This window comes from Macaca mulatta, chromosome 6, assembly GCF_049350105.2.
Source record: "Macaca mulatta isolate MMU2019108-1 chromosome 6, T2T-MMU8v2.0, whole genome shotgun sequence".
NCBI lineage: Eukaryota > Metazoa > Chordata > Mammalia > Primates > Cercopithecidae > Macaca > Macaca mulatta.
The window spans coordinates 75,101,624-75,122,485 of record NC_133411.1 but is presented as its reverse complement, the minus strand read 5'-3'; the positions used below and the strand labels follow the sequence as shown (position 1 = coordinate 75,122,485).

General features: G+C 41.0%; 1 protein-coding gene across 19 annotated transcripts in view; it reads right to left on the bottom strand.

The window, feature by feature from the left end:
- The window catches only part of MAST4 (microtubule associated serine/threonine kinase family member 4), a 578,446-nt gene that overhangs the window by 160,894 nt on the left and 396,690 nt on the right, over positions 1 to 20,862 (bottom strand). For 2 of the 19 annotated variants that reach the window (XM_078004806.1, XM_078004812.1), the window contains exons 1-2: positions 6,753 to 6,973; positions 6,520 to 6,631 (exon numbers count right to left, since the gene is read on the bottom strand). The exons of 16 other annotated variants lie outside the window; for them this stretch is intronic. In XM_078004806.1, coding sequence (XP_077860932.1) covers positions 6,520 to 6,611 — 92 coding nt within the window. In that variant the 5' untranslated portion in view covers positions 6,612 to 6,631; positions 6,753 to 6,973. Of the gene's footprint in view, positions 1 to 6,519; positions 6,974 to 20,862 lie in introns of those variants that run through there. One more of the 19 variants, XM_015140164.3, reaches the window with a different exon arrangement.

Sequence of the window (20,862 nt, the reverse complement as noted above, 5' to 3'; positions counted from 1 at the left end):
CTGGAAGCTCTGGGCTTGGAGCTCAGTTTTCTCCTTTGCTCTAGGGGTATCCCTGACCAGGATGGGGCGGGGGAGGGTCAAGAGCAAGGGCAGCCCAGGTTGCTGGACGGCGTCATGGAATATTAGCAATGTGAGAGCTAACTAGAAATGAGAGAAGGACTGAAGGGGCGAGCCCTGCATGATTTGTAAGCCTGTCCTGCCTGCCGAAGACACAGTCAAGAGCATAAAGAAAGTACAAGGATGAAAGGAAGCAACTATAAAACAGGCCTGGGCAAAGCAAGGAGTAGGAGGAAATGGGCGCAGGGACTCAGGGAGGGGCAGAGCCTGCAGGTCAGGCGTGGAGAGGAGGAGAGGAGCAACAAGTGGGGCCAGACTTCAGTCTCCTGTGGACTAGGCTGCAGGGGAGGGGCTGGAGTACCAGGGCCTCAGGAGGAGAGCAAAAGGTGGTGTGTGGGAGCCAGAGACACTCGGTCAGGGCTTTACAGTAACAGAAACTCCAAACATAAACATGTCAGAAGGGAACAGTCATAAGGCTGTGGAAGAAATTTGAACTTCCAGAGGGAGGTGAAAAGGAAACTGTCATTGCCAATTTGGGCAATGAAGCTGACAACAAAGTGAGCAACAGTGAGTAAGGGGATATGATTCAGGGAGGAGGGCTGGCGGGCCAGTCACGAACGTGCAGAGGCAAGGCCATCATAGCTGGGCTGCTGCTGTATTTAGCTGCCCACAGAGAGTGGCCACCACCCATGTTCTCCAAGTCCTTGCTTCACTCTTTTCTGGGTTATGACACCCCTACCCTGGGGCGCCTGTTCATGCTCAAGTCATCCATGAGTTTCCAGTTGCCAGATACAACACACACCTTCACTTCAACTCTCTGTGGAGTGCTGGGGGTGTTGACCATTTTCCTCCTGGGATTTCCAGGACAGCGCCCTCCTGGTCCCCTCCCTTCTTAGGGGACTTTTTCCGACTAAGTCTCTTTTCCCGTACCTCGCTGAATTTCTGCCCACACCTTAAGTGGGGTATCTTTAATTCTCCCATGTATTAATCTGATATATTTCTCAGGTGGCCTTAATGGTGAGTCCCATGTTTATTATTTTGGCACAGTCTGTCTGAGTGCTCTGGATTTATGTACTCAGCTGCCTGCCTAGGGGGCTCTTTCTTCCCAGTCTCAGTGCCTTTGATGTTCCCAGATGCCTGTCCCCAAACTCCTCCCATGATGGCTCTTTCTCATCCTTTAGGGCTCCCTTAAATATCACCTTCTCGAAAGACCTTCCCTAACCATGTTATCTGAAGTAACTCCCATCACCATCCCACAGGGTTATGTTCTCATCTCAGTTCTTGCTTACAGCCATGGGAACACTGACCACAATTTGGCAATTGACTTAGTTAGATACTTGTTTCTTGGTGAGGCCTAAGCACTCTGTCTATCTCATTTATCACTGTGTCCCTTGACCAGCATGGGATACAGGGTTGGGATATTGGCTGAATGAAGGAATAAATATCCCATGGTGTTCAGTGCACAAAAGATCTTCAATAAATGTGAATAACTGAGCTTCAGGGGACAAAAGGGACAAGTATAATATAGGCTCTTGTGTTTTCCCCTGCCTCACTCTCATAAGTACAGGTGGTTCCTCCCTCTCCTTGATTCCCAGTGTCAAAAACCCCAGGGCCATCATGGAATATTTCTTCTTCCCTCAGAGCCAATGGCTCACCGACTTCTCTCAAAGTCATATCCTTCATATCTCTCAAAGGCACAATCTCACTTCATTCTTTATCTAGCCCTGCAAAATCTTTTACATAGACTACCCCAAGAACTTATTAACTGGCTTCCAAGTCTCACCCCCAGTCCCAGACCTAAACCCTAGTATGGCTAGACATGTCTCCTCAGCACAGGATCAAAACCAAACTCCTTCAAATGCCAAGCGCCTCAGCTCTCCTCTCCAGCTTCATCACCCACTACTCATTTTCATTTGTAATGACAGCAATAATATTAACAGCTAAAATTTATTGAGAATTTTTATATGCCAGTCATTTCATTAAACATTTTACACATATGAATGCATTTTAATCTTCACAACAATCCTATAAGATAAATACTTATCCCTATTTTATAGACGGAGCAACTGAAGTCCAAAGTTAACATAACCAATCTCATATAGTCAAGATGTTAACTCAGGTGAATGGGCTTCAGAACGACCCTCTTAACCACTGTGTAGTACTGCCCCTTCCAACTCTCTGCTTCAGCCATACTAAGCCATGTCTAGTTCCTGGGACTCTGCGTTGCCAAGGTCACCAAGCCTTCGTACACACCATTTCTCCTGCCCCTTGGAAAGGCCCTGTTCTTCACTTTCGTCAACACCAAAATATCTTTCAAAACCTTTTCTATGTGGTGTCTCTTCTGGCTCCCTGAGACCAAATTCTCTGTTACCCACTGACCACTCCTATGGCTTATATGTACCTTGTAAATACTTCTGGATTATCCTGGTTTGCAATGATTCATTTACTTGTCTTCATTGACAGCAAGCCTATGGCTTTCAGAATTGGGTCACAGTGCCCAGGTACACAATTAGGTGCTTAATAAATGTGGAGTTGAGATTTGGGTAAAAGGGGTGAGTACAGGTTTACTAACACCTGGAATACCAGGGCCAGAGGGAAGAGGATTCTCCATAGTTCTCATAGTCATGACATACATTCATGAGCAAAACAAAGGAAAATCTCATCAAACACTACAGATGTTTCTGAAGGGAAGATGCCGAACGCATAAAAAATTCAATACATCCTGACAACTACAGGATTTAGCTTAAGATCCCTGAAGGTACCTGCTGTTCGTAGCAATTGCTGAGTAATGTGAATTCTGCAAAAAAAAACCTACCAAAATAAAAACCCCAAAAACTTATTTTTTGGTTCTCAGAAAAATAATTTGGAAACTTGCTGAAAGTGATGAACTGAGTCACAAACTACCCACTGGCATGGATAATGGTTTTATTGATTTAGGCGTCATGAAGGTTGAGAGATTATCACTTAAACAAAATGAAAACACGACAGATTTCTGAACATTAAGGTTAAAACACAAGCATCTTCTGGAGTCTCAAGAGTGCACTTCAGCAAGACTAAAGGTCCAACTCAAAACTTCGCAGCAACATTTAGAAATCAATTGTAGCCCTTTAAGGTGTGACAGAGAGCAGATATAATTAAAAGAGAAGCTTGATTCGTTTCCCCCCAAAAGTTTTTAATCCAATGGGCAAAGAAAAGATGCTATAAACATAAGCAGCGACGTGAATACAGGCCAACTCATTTCCATTCTGAGCTGTGAGAGGATCCTCAATGAATGGAATAGCCACAGACCTATGAAACTGAAAATCTCTAAAACATGCAATCATTACTTCAGTCTAAACCAACACATTTTGGTATAAAAAGTCTCTTCATTTAAGCCTAGGTTTCTGTCCCTCAAAGCAGCAGGTGAATGGCTGTACTGAGACTACCTTGAGGAAATGAGGGGAAGGGAGAGAAGGACAAAGCCAGTTATATAGAAGGAACTATTTCCAATGGAACATGTAAGCTGTACGGCAAAACAGTAGACAAAAGCCAGCGTGCATTCCAACAATCTCATGTCTGCCATGGTCAAGACAAAAAAGAATGAAGGGCATAAGATACTGTCCTTGGGACATAGCACAAGAGACAGAGTCTTTCAGTTCATCAGTACCGTGTCATCTTTGAGAATCTAGGCCTGAGAGTACGTCTGTAGGCTTCTTTCCCCAGGAACCCCAAGAGTTACAGGCAAAAGTAGGGCTGTGAGTTATAAGAAAAACCTTCAATATTTTTCTCCGAGAGTAAATTAACTAACAAACCAGCATCACATTGAACTATAAGGCAACTGTAATGTAGCAAACCAAAAGTATCCATGATGACAATTTCTACTATAATGAAGGTTTAAGGTAAGAGTCTGAAACCATTCAAGCTCTCATTTAAGTGTTACAAACATTCTATCCTTATGAGTTCTAAGATGCTCATTCACAGGCTCAAAGCTGAATTTCACCCTTTGATAGAAGCAAGAAGCTGATATTTAAAAAAAAGCTAAGATAAAGTCCTCCAGAATACAATGTGAGTCTGAACAAACAGCTGGTATAAAATATTCAAAATGAACAATCTGTCACACAAGTCAGCAAGTGTGCAGGAAAGGAACTAACTTTGGGAATGAGAGATATCTCAAGGGTTAAGGCATATCTGATTGATGGTGAGAGCAAGGCGTCCTCACCTGGACACTGGAGACACCCTTATCAAGGATGGCAAAACAGGACAACTTGGGAACAGAAAGTTCCTTTGGAAAGGAGACAAACCACTCAGCCAGGTAAGGTATGGGGTTAGACTTGGAAAAGGAAACAGGATTTAGAACAGTTAAGGGGCATCCCAAAAGTGGAAGTCACAATGTAAGCACATGTTTCATGTCCTTAGGGAAGGACATGGAGCCAGAATTGATCACTGTATAATAACAGGATGCAATAGCCACACACGCTGCCCTGGAGATGAGGACACCTGGCCTTCCGAATCTACATAATAAATATAAAGCAATGCTAGTCCTTTGAGACAGATAATGACCCGATGGATGTAGAGATGATCTTTGGGATGTTTATTTCCAAACTGCAAAACCTGAAAATCTCCAGCAACAAAAAGGCTATCATAACCTCTACTCTTAAAACGGGGAGAAGAAAATCCACTTCCATCTCTATTTTGCCGAACTGAAGATACGGGTTCATGACTTGGGGTGGAAACAGCTCACCCAATGCTCTCCCATTTTACTGGGAAGAATTCAGGTTACCTTAGAACCTAGGCTCTCTGTCAGTGTGAGCTGTCCGAATTGGAGTGTTCAGGTGGGATAGGTACTGCCCTAAAGCCAGGCTCAGAGCAGCCTGAGAATCCTCCTGCATCTGACTCTCTCCAATAATACTGTCAACAGGTAGGTAGGAAGAAGAAAGGCTCCAACTGCTCTACAAGGTTCAGACACACACATACGATGCCAGAACAGACTTCTCTCTCTAAGAACTGGTTCCAGGGAAGAGTAGAAGCTGTACCGCAGCCAGGACTACACAACTCAGAAATATTTAAGGGATTCTGTCAAGTTGAAATGGTAAGAAATTATACGAAGTATCTGCATAATCAGCAATGGCCTAGTTCATGTGTAGCATGTATCTCCTTCAACTCTATCAGTTTCTTGGAGGTTTGATGCATGGTTGACACAACTTGAACAAAAATGAGCAATACTACAAGAGAGGGTCTCTGACCATATATGGCAGAATGAGAAAAACACAGTCACGTTATTTAAAAGGCACAACTTCAGAATCCAACATAGTTTAGTAGCTTCAATACTTCAAACTGCATCAAAAAGCAAATATGACTTTGAAACCTGCCGGATGGCTCTCTCATACACGCAGGTGCACATGTGATTTGTGTGTGCCCCTGTGTATATAAACAGTGTATGTGAGTATTCCAGGATGTTTCTGAAATGTAAGAAACACCATGAAAAACTTCAAAAGGAAAAACTAAGTTTTCTAAAGTATCACACATCCACATTTATACTACAAAAAGTTACAGGTATAATCAAAAAGAACAGACCATTTACTTGGGTTCTTTGAACACCGAAGCATAGAGATTGTGAAGCTCCAAATCTGATAGCCTGCATCCTGTTTATTTGACTGCAAAGTTGCTCTCATGCATGTTCACATGTACATGCAAGGCAAGTTTTGAAGGAAAACAAAGAATCAGTATTAACACAACTCAGAGGGTGTGCCCCTCTAAAAGCACAACAATCCTACTTTTCTGTGCTGGACACAAATGTGGCGAGAAATGCCTCCTTTAAAATCATAGTCTCTCAAAACAAGTGTCAGCAAACTCTTGGAACTGCCTGTCACTTGTGGCATGAGTTTCATCTTGAGTTTAAAATTCTTTTTCTTTCCCCATCTTTTCTGTCAAATATATGTTACAAAATGAAAAGGCCAGTCCTGTATTAGTAATAAATGTCAGCAAACCATTGAAAAATCAAAATGACAAAGTTATGTAGATCTGCCTCTCCACAGATAGTATGAAATAGCTAACCTGGGCTATCTTTTCATTGTACATCTGCATCTTATAAAGGTCAAATATTTAATAAGAACATCTGAAGGGCTCAACGAGAAGTACCAGAAGCCTCAATGACTGGGTGAATGAAATGGATAAACATGATCAAATCAAAGGACAGACTTAGACAAAGTACCTCCTCCTCCTTCCCTTTTTCTCTCCCCACCTCTCACAAGGAAATGTCTTATTATCCACATTTCAAAAGGAGAAAAACTACGAGAAGTACATTTTTCAGGGTTACCCAGGAAACCACAAGGACGATGAAATACCTGAAACAGTGCCTCCTCCCCTAACAGGGCAGAAACTTTTCAGTGTCACCCAATACACAAAACCCACAGGCAGCTGGGCCTGTGGGCCTCTGGGAAGTGAAAGCATTCCCTCTCCAGGCAGAGATCCCCGCGTTTTTACCTTTGTGTTCGCCGAAGCCTGTTCCCACTCCTCAAATGAGGCAAAGTAAAGTTTGAGAGCACAGTCCAAAAATTGGGGTCAGACATATCCATTTCTTTCTCTCTTCAATTCACTGTGGGTTCAAGGCCATATGACTAAAATGGGGAGAGGAAAAAGAAAAAGAAGAAAAAAAAAAAAAGGGAAGAAAGACAAGACCAAAAAAAAAAAAAAAAAAATCCCAATTATCTACTCACTCCCTCCAGAGAAAACGTGGTGGGAACTGTGATCTCAAGAACAACTTGGAGCATGTCTGAGAAGTACCCGTCCCGTCCTAGTCTTTAATTAACACACAGCCTCCTCTCAAAGGTCCAGGAAACTGATTTCCTCTCGGGTCTGCCCTCTCCTAGTCAGGCTCGGCCAGCTATAAACAGTAATTACAAGAGTTGAGCCGTGCGTTCTGCTCAAAACGCTGTCTGTGGGATTCAGTCCGAGGTACTTTGTCATCTGTTTGGCAGATACCATTCGCAGCTTCTGCGGGGGGCGGGGGAGATGACTATTTTGAGGCTTTGGTTCCGGAGGCTGTTGCTTATCAGCAAAACCATTCACATCCGAACATGCCCAGTGCCGAGTTTCCTTTTGGTATCTACATACAAGGAAAAGAATTTGAATAGAAAAAGCTGCTCTTGCCCTCCCCTCCTGAAAAAAACGGAAACTTGAAAGCACTTTTTAAAAATGGGCCTATTGGAGGACTTGAACCTGACACCTTTGTGGACCCTTCCAGGGTCCGGCTGGAAGAAGGCGGCGGCAGGGCCCTGTCCTTGGACAGCCTGGTGGCCGCGCCCCCAGCTTCTCCCGGCCCCCCACCCCCAGCGTCCCCGCTCCCCCCACCAGCCCCGGCAGTGCCTGGGGAGCGGGGGCTCACGGGAGAAGGAGCAGGCGGCCACTGTGCGACCCCAGCCAGTGCCGGGACAGCCCCGCAGCCTCGGCCACTGCTCCCCCTCCCGCGAGCCCGGAATGGATCCGTCCCGGAAATAAATAAATAAATAAACCCGCGGCTGCTCCGGGTGTGTGCTGCGCGCACCTGAGGCCGACCTGTGATTCACCGCGGGAGGGATGGCCGTTGACAACGCTCTAGGGAAGTCCACAGTGACTCCTCTGCCGGGACGCCGCTGGTTGTATAGGAAAAGCACGCGGACGGGAAGCCACACTCACCGAAAACCTCAGTATACTAAATTGATGAGTTTACATCTGTTCTATCAATGACCACGGTGCACACCTGTTTTTCTTCATGGCTGGCAACTACAGATCTAGGTAATGATCAGCCCCGACGTGGAAAGACACAACCTGGCATTTATGTGGCAAATGCTACAAGTATTGCCCCTTCAAGAACGTTAGACCTTGAAAGGACGGCATGAAGGGGGCTGAATGTTCTTGTTACTCATTTTGAAGAAAGGCGTGGTATTTAAGTATCTTCCCCATCCATGAATGTTTGTATAAAGTACATAAAGAAAAAATATAATTTAAATTAGCTGCCTTAAGTCTGGTGTAATATGGGAAGAAATACTAAATCAAAAAAGTATATATTCAGCAAAAATTACCTCTAAAAATGGCTTAATCCATGCAGTAAATACTAGGAACAAACTCGCTTACAAAGATGGGAGGATAAAGAGAAGGTAGAGGGGGTGTAAGCTGACAAGGTAGGCGGGGTAAACAAAAAGAAGCCTGCAGTGGGATCTTCTTTATCTAGTTCTTGTGGCCACATTAATATTTTCACACCAAGGGCTCCAAGAGTTTTAGATGATATTTCGTGTCCAAGGCTTTTGTATGCATTATTGCCTCACATTCTTACAGAGCCTCCACAGATCCTTGCAACCCAGAGGTAGACAAAGAAGGTATTATTTTCTCAATTTTACATTTGGGACTTTATCCCAAACATTCAGGGACATTACATGACAAAACACACTTCAACAGATATTAATGAGCTTGGTCCAGCATTTTTGCCCCATGCTCTTATTTTAAAAAGTATTTCTAAGTATTGCAAAGTACGTTTTGAAGGCTGACACAAAAGATAGTCCCTGAGCTCCGGAGCAGTTTCTAGACCTCCGCACTGTTGACATAGTCTGGATAATTCTTTGTCTGAGGAGCTTTCTTGTGCATTGGAGGGTGTTTAGCAGCATTGCTGACCTTGACCTACTAGATGCCAGTGCTAACAATTAAAAATGTCTGAGGACATTGCCAAATGTCCCTTGGGAGGTAAAATCACCCCTGGTTGGGAACCATTTTTCCAGATAAAGGCTTCTCTGAGAGGGGTGATACAGAGCACTGGTTAAGAGCAAAATTTTGGGTCTGAATTCTGGATAGACACTTACTATGACCTTAAATCTCTTCCCATTTTCCCCAACTGCAATATGGGGTCCGTAATAGGACCAACCTCTAAGAGGCTGACATATATAAATGAAGAGAAGATGGCATACATAAGCCCTTTCATGCAGTGTCTACACACACTGCACATAAATGTAGGCAGTATACAGAAGCTGAAAGAATACTATGCGGAAAGACATAAGACTGGAGCAGAGGACACCCACAATGTGCTTCTTTCTACTCTCTAGGGTCTTCAACATGTCTCTACTGGGCTGCTGATCACACTGTGTATAATTGACTGTTTACTGCTGTCTTTCCTATTAGTCTGAGTTTCTCAAGGCTAAAGCCACATTTTACTGATCTTCATATTTTCAGAACCTGACAGCTCCTGGGTTTATATAGGCATTTAATATTAGTAAATCCTTTTTGAATGGATACTTCAGAAGCCCAAGTATCTCTTATTTCTCTTAAGATGCACTGAAACTATTAGTACTAGTAGATCCATTGATTTTCTCAAAGAATACTGAATTTTTAAGAATCCCATGAAGATGCTGTTAAATTCTAAAGACTTTCTCTTATTTTTATCTATATCATGTAGCTGGAAAGATATCAGTGCTAACATTCCTCAGGTCTTTACATGGCTCTAAGAAATGTCACAATCAAACTCAAGGGGAACTCCTTTTGAGTCCCATGTCCCCTCCTCAAAGGCAAGCCCAGAGAATAACTTTTTGTGCTCACTTGTAGGTATCCAAGGTCAAGAGGGATAATTACATATTATAAGCTGCACGGAGAAGAGTAATCAAGGTGGACATGAACTTGTGCTATACACGTTTTGGCTTGAAGACCTCTGTGTGGAAAGTAAAGAAGAAAAAATTTAGGGAACAAGTAGTAGTTGAATACAGCTATGTGAAACTATAAGAACTATGTGAAAGAGGGTTTGGATCTAAAGATGAAAAGAGCTGACACAAGAGTGAATTTTTTGAGAGCTGTTGGAGCAGAGAAAACTTGAAGGAGATACAGTGAGTAGAACACAACCTCTAGGTGGTCTGAAGACCTGAGGACCTCAGTACCTCCCAACTCTCATATTCTCAATAGTTTTTCTAGAAAAGCCCATAACCTATAACCTATAAAGATGGGGCATAACCTATAAAGATGGTAGCAACTAAAACAGATATATCAATGACATAAAATGTTTATTTCTTCTCTTGATTAAATGACAGATACCCCAATCTCCAGGCATCAGATGTTATTACTACTTCCACTCTCTGCATTTTGAGAAAGCCTCTACAGAAATTCTCAAAGGAATGGGTAAAGATGGGTAAAGACATGAGTATTTTTAACTACATATACTTTAATTTTTTTTTTTTTTTTTTTTTTTTTTTTTGCATTTAAAAGGCTTAGGAGGATTTGGGTTGTATCCAAACTGAAAAAATAAAAATAGGTTAAGTACATGAGGAGCCAGAATGAATTAATATAGTGAGTGAAAGTGGATGGCACATTCCCACACTCATGAAGATAAGAGTAGATGTGACACTGAAGTATGACTTGTCTTCTAACCTGTTTGACTTGATTTGGTTACATATGATTCAGAAGGTAGAGCAGTCGGTAAACACAAGAATTAAAATTGTCAAAACTACTGACATTTTCCTACAAAATCATTATATGGGCAGAAACTATCGTTGCGACTGCAGTAAAACTCAACTGCAGAACAAAAAGGGAACTGAGATTATTGGAAAGTCAAGACTATAGCTGGTCTAGGTCAATATACAGATATTCAGCAAGAAATTCTATTGTGTAACAATGAAGCCTATACAACAATGGACAAACTTTGTGATTCAGAACTTTCATTCATTTAATCAGAATGATATTGTCAGCCCTTGGTTTTATAAAGTAAATGAAACTGAAAAATAAGTTTCTCATCCTACTAAAATGCAAGCTTAGGAAGAAATAAGTAGTTAAGAAAGGGTCAAATCCTTCACTATTACCTCCCCTCCTACATACAAAAAATGCCAGGTCCTTTTTACTGACTTGAATTCTGTTTACTGCCCACCTGTTGACACAAGCCCCCCACCTTTTTTTTTTTTAAGATGGAGTTTCCCTCTTGTCGCCCAGGCTGGAGTACAGTGGTGTGATCTTGGCTCACTGAAACCTCCGCCTCTCGGGTTCAAGCGATTCTCCTGCCTCAGCCTCCTGAGTAGCTAGGATTACAGGCGCCCGCCACCATGCCTGGCTAATTTTTTGTGTTTTTACTAGAGATGGGATTTCACCATGTTGGGCAGGCTGGTCTCGAACTCCTGACTGCAGGCAATCCACCCGCCTCAGCCTCCCAAACTGCTTACAGGCATGAGTCACCACGCCCAGCAACATATGCCCTTTAAGAAGGGGTTTTCTCCAGTCCACATAGAACAATATTAAGAGAGAATATGCCCGGAGTCTTATCTTGAACTTAGACTCTATGAAAAGACTCAGTTTTCTAATGTGGAGATGTGAAGTCTGCAAAGCTGTCAGCTACCTGTGCAGGACATTCGAGACATGACGCCATGCCCAATAAGACACTAAGTCGAGATTTCATAAGCACTCTACCTGATCCTAGCCTATTCTAAGGACTGTGTCCTAAACTAACTTTGACCTTTTCCCATGCCCATTTTCAGAGCACCTAGAAGTGACTAGTTCCCCAGGGCTGTCCACACCTTCAACTTCAAGTCCACTTTGGATACCTTCTAAATGTAGTCTTGAGAGTTTGAGGCTAGAAGTGTGAACAGCAAACTGGCTGTCCTGAATGAGCAATCCTTGTAATCATTTTGTACATCCCAAGAAATAAAGCTTAATACCAGGATAGAAATGGGAAGAAAGTTACATCAATGAGGAACAGGTTGAAAGAAAGCGCTTCTAGTATTATTAAACAAATTTGCACTACAGTGCTAAAATATGGAGGAAGATAAAAAGATAGACAAAAATTAACTTGTAGGGATAGGTCTGAATGCTGAAAACTAAGACAGATAATACGCAAGGTTGTATCATCCTGGAAAATACCAAAAAATACTTCAAAATAATACCACAAGGTAAGAGAGTTTCAGATTTTTAAAGTGAATGAGTAAAATGAAAGAAACATTAACCCAGAAGCAAAAAAGGAAAAGAAAAAAACCCAAAAAACCCCGAAACAAAGGAAACAACATAAGAATTCTATTTCCTGATAGGCTGAGCAAAGAACTACACAATCTCCAAAAGTGGTGTAAAGTATATAGTCCAAAGCAAGTAAAGTACAGGCTGAAGACTGGCCAGAATGGGAAGAGAATGCAAGGTCTTTCTCAGGCATTCTCTGGATCCCAGGAAAATCAGACACAGAAAAGGTTAGCAGATAACCTATAAGCTAACAAAATAGAAGAGAAGACAGTGCATAGATATGGGAAATGAAGCACTTACCTCCCAAGGCAGTGAGTGACTCCTTGATATGTATGATTGATAAGTAGAGTAGAATACACATATGGCGCACAACCCATAGGACTGGGGAAGGTGCAGAATCACGTCTTGCAAGCACATTCCAGCATTCTACCTTCTGACTTTCAAGCAGTGGAAGTTCCATAGCTTAGTCCCAACAGAGTTCCTCCCCATGGGAGAAGAGCTGAACACACTGCCAGAAAAACGCATGGCATCCTTACAGGGATGAAGGGGTCGTGCAAAAGAAGGAGACTACTGGGCGAGATCCAGAGATGAGTGTATCTCTCCATTCTAAAACAGCTGTCTGGAAGATCTATCAATAAACCACATGGAGCACTGGCCTCCAGCCAAGCCAGCAATCCAATTATGAAGTAGACAGCAACACTTGGAGATCAATGCATCACCCAACAACTCCTAACTCCTATCTTGTTTTAAGACCAACCTTGTTGTCACTTTAGGCAGCCTTCATGGGAGTCCCCCATTTCTAATGAATTAGATATCCCTCTACTGGGCTCTGCTCTTGAGAGCTCCTGCATGACAGGGTTCTTCCACTGTATCAAAATCCAAATCAGTTTGTGTACATTATCAATCCCTATTAGAGTAAGAGCTCCTTGAGGGCAGGGGCTTTATCCCCTCATCTTTAAACCATCACTACCACCATTGGGATGAATATTAAATAAAGGGAGAAAGGGAAGAAAAGATAGAGAAAGGATTGGGGGTGAAGGGGTGGGCAGGGGAAAGAAGAGAGTGAGGATGGATTTGCTACAGGTTAGAAAGATGTGTGATAACAAAGTTAGGGCCACCTGCCTAATATTTTAGACCGACCCTATACATATTTTAAAAACCTTTTCCTGTCTCTTTCAATTTCAGTTTCATGGGTTTATGAGTCCATTCCATTATCTATATAAGCTGTAACTATTAGGCAGGTCTATTGTTTCAAATTTCAAAATCTCAACAGAGACCACGATATGTAACGAATTGCGTTTAAGCATAAATATACAACTAGTTGTGTATGAAGTGCTAAATGCTTTTAGATGGTAACAGTGAACCCCAGTTACTGATAATTGCATTAGATGCTCAATCTGGAATTAACTTCAAGGACAAGGTGCTTCTTGATCCAGAAGCTTGGGTCTAAGGTGCATCATTTCGTATACAGCTCTTGAGCATGAATTATAGTGCAATTATAAGAAGTGTCAATTTGGTTTAAGTGGGTCAGCATGGTTATATTTAGCCCTTTAGTAGCTGACACTAAGACCTTTCGGTAATTTAAGATTAAGGTTAATTTATCTGTTCTTCTTTTCTTGAATATTTTTTCCAGGTCATACATCTAAAGTTATGGAAAATTATGTCATTAAAATGAGAAGTATGAGTTTTCATCAAAGTACCATACAGGGAGCATATAGAGAGGTAGAAATCACATGCTTCTGTAACAATCAGAATTTCCTTCCATTGCTAAGATCAATTCCAATTATTCCACACATCAGAAGACAGTATGTCAGGGAGGACATGAAGTTATTTAGTCAAGGAGTTCTATTAAGTTATATCACTTCTATACCAACAAAAAGGTTAAAAGAAATGTTAATTCATAGGGGCATAAATATAATGTCAGGCTTGACAAGAGTTAACTCTTACTAGTTATCATAAAATGTAATTAAAACATCAATCAGGCTGGGCACGGTGGCTCACACCTATAATCCCAGCACTTTCGGAGGCAGAGGCACGTGGCGCATCTGAGGTCAGGAGTTAAAAACCAGCCTGGCCAACATGGAGAAACCCCGTCTCTACTAAAAATACAAAAAATTAGCATGGTGGCAGGTGCCTGTAATCCCAGCTAGCTGGGAGGTTGAGACAGGAGAATTGCTTGAACACAGGAGATGGAGGTTGCAGTGAGCCAAGATCACGCCACTGCACTCCAGCCTGGGCAACAGAGCGAAACTCTATCTCAAAAAAAAAAAAAAAAAAAAAAAAAAAAAGAAAAGAAAAGAAAAGAAAAGAAAAAGAAAAAGGAACACATCAATTAGGTATCAATTTTACCTGTTTCATTGGTAAAGATTAAAAAAAGATAATACTCAATGTTGGTGAGGGCATGGGGAAGATAAGTACTCTCTACTAACTTTCTGGAAAGCAATTTGGAGAATGAAAACATATACACACATAGACCCATATATGGTCACATACATATACATACATGTAGTAGGCACACATATATATGTGTCCAAACACATATTATATGTGTCCAAACACATGTATAAATGTATGTGTCCATATATACACGTACATATAATATATACACACATATATTTGAATTATAATTTCATATGCAAAATTTATACAAAAGATACAATCAAGTATGCACACAAAGATTTGTGAATATGGAAATCTCAGAATTGCTTATAATAGCATAATATTGGGGAAAAAGCCAAAGGTACAAGACAAGGGCAATTGTTAATAAATCCTAAAGCAGTCACAAAATAGAATTTTAGAAAACCAGTAAAGAATTAGAATTACAGTAGGCTGAATAATAGATTCCAAAGATACCCAGGTTCTAATCTCTGGAACCTGTGAATATGTTACCTTACATAGCATGAAGAGTTTTGCAGATGGAATTAAAAATCTTGCGGAGATCATCCTAGGCTATCCAGGTGGGCCTTAATATAATCACAAGTGTCTCTATGAAAGTGAGGCAGAGGGATATTTGAAGAAGGCAGCAATGTGGCACTGAAACGGGATGGTAGGCTGCTGGGCCTGAAGATGGAGGAAGGGGCCAAGAGCCAAAAAAATGCAAAGAATGCAGCTCTAGGAGCTGGAGAAGGCAGGGAAACAGATTCCACCTCAGTGCTTCTAGAGGGAGCTCAGCCCACTTGACACCTCGATTTCAGCACAGGGAAATTGATTTCAGACTTCTGACCTTTAAAATTCTAAGAGAATAAATAAATATAAGCTAGTTTTAAGCTAGTTTGTTATAATTTGTTATAGTAACCAGAGGAAATTAAAACAATGATTTTTTTTTTTTTTTTTTGAGATGGGGTTTCGCTCTTGTTGCCCAAGCTGGAGTGCAATGGCGCGATCTCTGGCTCACTGCAACCTCCACTTCCCAGGTTCAAGTGATTCTCCTGCCTCAGCCTCCTGAGTAGCTGGGATTACACGTATGTGCCACCACACCCAGCTAATTTTGTATTTTTAGTAGAGACAGGGTTTCTCCATGTTGGTCAGGCTGGTCTCAAACTCCCAACCTCAGGTGATCCGCCCAAGTAGCTGGGGTTACAGGTGCCTGCCACCATGCCCAGCTAATTTTTTGTATTTTTAGTAGAGACGGGGTTTGACTATGCTGGCCAGGCTGGTCTCAAACTCCTGACCTCAGGCAATCCACCTATCTCTGCCTCCCAAAGTGCTGGGATTATAGGCTTGAGCCACCACTCCCGGCCAACAAAGTATTTTTAATGAACATCTACAAGTACAGAATTATGATTTATTCCTTTTTTATACTTTTTTTTTTTACAAGTTTGTGTGTGTGTGTGTGTGTGTAAGTGTGTGTGTGTGTGTTGAGAGAGCATCTTGCTGTGTTTCTCAGGCTGGAGTGCAGTGGTGAAATTATGGCTCACTGCAAGCTCCAATTCCAGGGCTCGTGCAGTCCTCCTGTCTCAGCCTCCCAAAGTGTTGGGATCACACATGTGAGCCACTGTGCTGTGCCTAGGTTGTTTTAAATTTAAAAAATTTTTGGCTGGGCACAGTGGCTCACGCCTGTAATCGCAGCACTTTGGGAGGCAGCTGGATTACTTGAGGTCAGGAGTTTGAGACCATCCTGGCCAACATGGTGAAACCCCGTCTCTGTTAAAAATACCAAAATGAGCCGGGCATGGTGGCAGGTGCCTGTAGTCCCAGCTATTGGGAGGCTGCGGCAGGAGAATCACTTGAACCCGGAGGTGGAGTTTGCAGTGAGTCAAGATCACACCACTGCACTCCAGCCTGGGAGACAGAGAGAGAGACTCCATCTCAAAAACAAACAAACAAACAACAATTTCTGATTTCCAGGAGCCACACAGTTGACAGTCCTATTATCATGACCTGAAAGTTCAAGTTTCTGAGAATTTTAGAATATTTTGAAGAGTTTACAAATTAAGAAACAATACACACTTTTACTCTGGTATTTTCATAAAATTTGATTGATATTTTTTCACACACTAAATAATGCATATGTATTAATAAAAGATCTATAAGTCTTGGAAATAAATACTAAAATTGCTTTTAAAAATAAGTCTTTCCTACTCCCAGGAATTTTATAATATGAAAATGAAAAAATATCTCTGTTTTCTAGATATAAATCCTTACTACCTTATCTATGGCAACTGGGCAAACAGGTATTTTCAAAGCCGACTGGGCTTTAAATCCATGCAGGGCTTTGCTTTTGTTTGAATATATGTGTCATTATTTGCAGATTGGTGAGGCTGTTCATTTATGTGAACAGTTTTGAATTCCAGACCTGCTTCCCTCTGTCGTGTTGTACAATGAAAGCTTTCTTTCACTGTTCAAAAAAAAAAAAAAAAAAAATGAACTCTTGAGAAGCAAACTTACTTTTAACATTATCAAGACATGTATATAATAAAAAATGATGCTCTTCATTTCAAAGAATTAAATAACTATAATTTGGGATTACTTCCTCCTTTCTCCAAAACACACAAACTTGTTATTTCCCATGAGACTAGATAATTCAGCTTTAACTGTCTTTATATAGTTAGACTGAGAGTACTGAAAGGTAAAGACGATGTTCCTGCTGCCAACCACAGAAATATTCTTGTATTCAATGTACTGTCATACATGTTATAGAAGACAACTGTATTAAAAGTTCCTGGTGATCAAAAAACTTTCAAAGAGAAGTTACTCCAGTTAATAGGAATGAGAACAACAGCCAGTCAAGTCACCCAATATAGTGACAGATGAATGATGAATGAATGAATGTGAAACAAGAATTGTCTTTATAAGTAGCTTTTAGGAAATGAAGTACATACAGAATTAAGAATGCTCATATACGAAGGAGAAAGAAAAACAAGGCCAGATGACATGTACACAGCAGTAATAGAAAACTGAAAAGAAAAGCAAATCCCATTTAAAAGTGGCTGAAAAATACACTAGATTGGAAAATTGGAAAATAAAAGAAAATTGGGTACGAGTTTTCGCTCCATATAAAATGATAAAGGAACAATAGATTTTCACGTCTTCTCCTCACTTCCCATGACCCTGGTCATGGCTTCCACGATCTCTTGTGTAGATTAATGCACTACCGTTCCTTCCTCTTGGTGCTCGTCACTGTCAATGTGAAACCATTCTTCCGAAACTGCTCAGCTCAAACAGGTGCACACAGTCGTATCACTCTCCCATGAAACAAAGTTGAATGGGTCCCCATTGTTCTACAGCAATGTTTCTCCACACATGGTTTCTGTCTTACCATCATTGAATCATCTGGAATGCTTGTTAGAAATGCAGATTTTGGGGGGGGGGCGTCTTTTGCACACCCATTGATTCTGTAATTCTGGAAGTACAGCCCAGAAATCTGCATTCTACTAAAATGTCCAGGTGATTCTTAAAGTTTGAGAGGTACTCCACCAAAATATCAAACCTTTTTTAACGGAATATTTTATGCTATAATCCCTTGTTATTTCTCCTGCCTCATCCCTTAACATGTGCCCTCTGTTGTTTATGTACCTGTCAGAAATACCGAATTACTTTAAGCTCCTCCGACACTGTAAGCTCTGCCACACCTCACTGCCTTTGCACATCCTGTTCCCTCTTCCTAGAATTTCCAGCTCCTCTGCCTGGAAACCAGGACATCTTTCAAGCATGAGCTGTAAGGTCACCTCTCCAGCAAAGTGGTCCTGACTTTTTCCTGCAGACATAAACGGTTTTTCTCCTGGCTCCCCAGTGAATTTTATTCATATGCGTGTCTCTTTTATATCAGTCATTCCACTGCAACACAATTATGTCTTTACAGGTCTAATTCCCTACTATGCTTAAAGCTCTCCAAGTATAAGGACAGTTTCTATTCATCTGTGTATGTCTCAGAATATACACCAGACACTCAGCTGAATGAATGGTTGCACACACATTTTTTTCTAAGGTTAATTAAAAACAAAAACAGTTATTTTTCTATTTTTCCATCTTCTACAGATAAGCCCTAAGGGATGCTTCCAGAATCAGGTTACTGTTGTCAATTGGCTGGATGATTTTTCTTTTAAAGCACTGCCATTATTGACAATCTCCGTAATGAGTAATAGAATGATCAATAAAAAGTCCATGATATTCAGGCATATTTAAAAGGTTTATTAATAAATGATCCAAGCACCACTATTGGGTTTTTACTTTCCTTCCCAATAAGTATGGCTGAAGTAAAGTGTTATTTTGTCTCCTCTAAAAAGATGAATAAAAACAGGAACTTGAGCAGGGTGACCTTTTTCCAAGGTAGAAACTCAATCCTGCTGGAAACATGATCAAACATACAGCCATAGCAGAGAACAGATGAGAATCAAGAGTGCTACATCAACAGTGCTCAAGGTTTGCAATCTGCTGGCCACCACCTCACAGTATGGGGCTCCTGGCTCAGAAATGTCAGCCTACACAGTGAAACCTTCCATCGCACTTAGGAGGAGTTACAAAGTTGAACAGAATTCTGATCAGCTCATCTGAGTAATGTTTCACAATCGGCTGGCTCTGTTCATCTCCTCTCCTAGCACACTTCTTCCTCTTTCACAACTGCCCTTTCCTACATCTTGTTCTTGCCTGTATTGCACAGACAATCTCACCTAAGGCTTTAGATGAGACTGATAACTAAGAAGTAATGTTTAGTTGATAACGTAGAAGATGTGAACATCTAGCTGGCTTTACAGTTTAGAAACTTTTAGATGAAAATACAAGATAAAGGTGATGGGGAGAGTCCGCCCATGACTTTGGAAGTCTGAGTTTTCTGAGTTTAGTAGGTGATGCTGCCCATCAGAATTTAGAGACAGGCTTCCCAAGGAGTGGTAGCTATCACTCCATCTCTCTATTTATTTTCATTAGAGAAAACCAGAAGTGAAGATGCGAAACACTGAAAAGGACATCAGTCCTTGATATAGACACTATCTCTTTTATTTTCTTCATGGTTATCAAGAGTAGATGACTTATTTACTAATTATGCAGACACCAAAAATGATCATTATGAAGATTATATAGCAGCATGGTAATATGTTACATGAAAAAACAACAGAAAAAAGTACACCTGTGTTATGATTGCAATCATAAAGTCATGTATGCATACAGAAAAAGATTTGTAGGCATCACAGGAAACTGAAAACAGTTCATCCTACGTGATTTATTATTTATATCTGCTATCATTGTTTTAATATATATTAAATCACATAATATATTTTGAGAATGATTTACAAATCTTTAGTGACTTGCTCCATGACTATATCCGTCTGCCTTGCTGCCAACTCATCTTCCCTGAAGGAACCACAGCTACCTTCAAATAACACTGCTTGATGCAAAACACACAGAAAAAAGCAGTAAGGCCCAGGCTGTCTCTGGTGAGGGCTCATAGAGGCACATCCTTCAATCATTCAAAAATCCTAAACTATAAACTGCCTAGGGCTAAAAGATAAACATAACCACATTTAACATCTAGAGTGGCATCAGATACTGCCAGAGTCCTTTCTCTCCCCTTTCAAAATAATCATTTTTCTATTTATCCTTTGTATCTAGTGCTATAGCTTCAGAAACATTACTGCAAAAATCATGACTCAGAAAGATCCATCCAGTGATTTTGTCCCAGAAACAGGATTGGATATACTTCAGAGAGCTGCCAGGTATCTGTAAAGTACCTAAAACTTGAGGTATTGTCTGTTACTTTCAGCTTTATTGGGGAGTGAAGCCTGCTGCACATAATGGAGAACACTGGCCCAGTCACTCAAATCACAAAGGCTATTTCATATGTTCTTTAAAGATAGAAGACAGGTAATATTCTGGGTGAGTCTAATACTCCTCTGTCAACACGGGACCCAGGGGTTATGACCATGATATAACATGTAAATATCCAAACAAGGGCAATTTTCGAGGAGAAACAAAAAAGAACTCTTGGTGGCATTTCCTAAATATGAGCCATGCCAAAACTACTGAATTTTTTTCAACTTGCTACTCTCCAAGGGAAGCAAATGAAAGAACAAGTGGGAAACAGTGAAGAAATGAATAGACCAGAATCTGTAAACCAGCCAGCCAGTTTTTATAGTCACAAAGTAGCAGAAGACTGTTTCATGCCTGTAGTCTCTGTAACATCCCTTCTCTCAACCCACTGATACTTCAGAGCAGTTTAGGACACAATTTCTTCTTTGAGTGAGGTAGCAATTTAAAGTCCTAAATTTCAGAGTCACTATTTTTGAGAAGCTTTCACTCAAATAATTCTGAAACTATTTTTTTATCCAAAGAATCAGCATTTCAATAGGGAATAACTAAATTCGTAACTATTTCTGTAAGAAATAGTCCAATAAATAAAATTGTTTGGGTGAGGGAGAAGGGACAAGATGGAGGAAGGTAAACAAG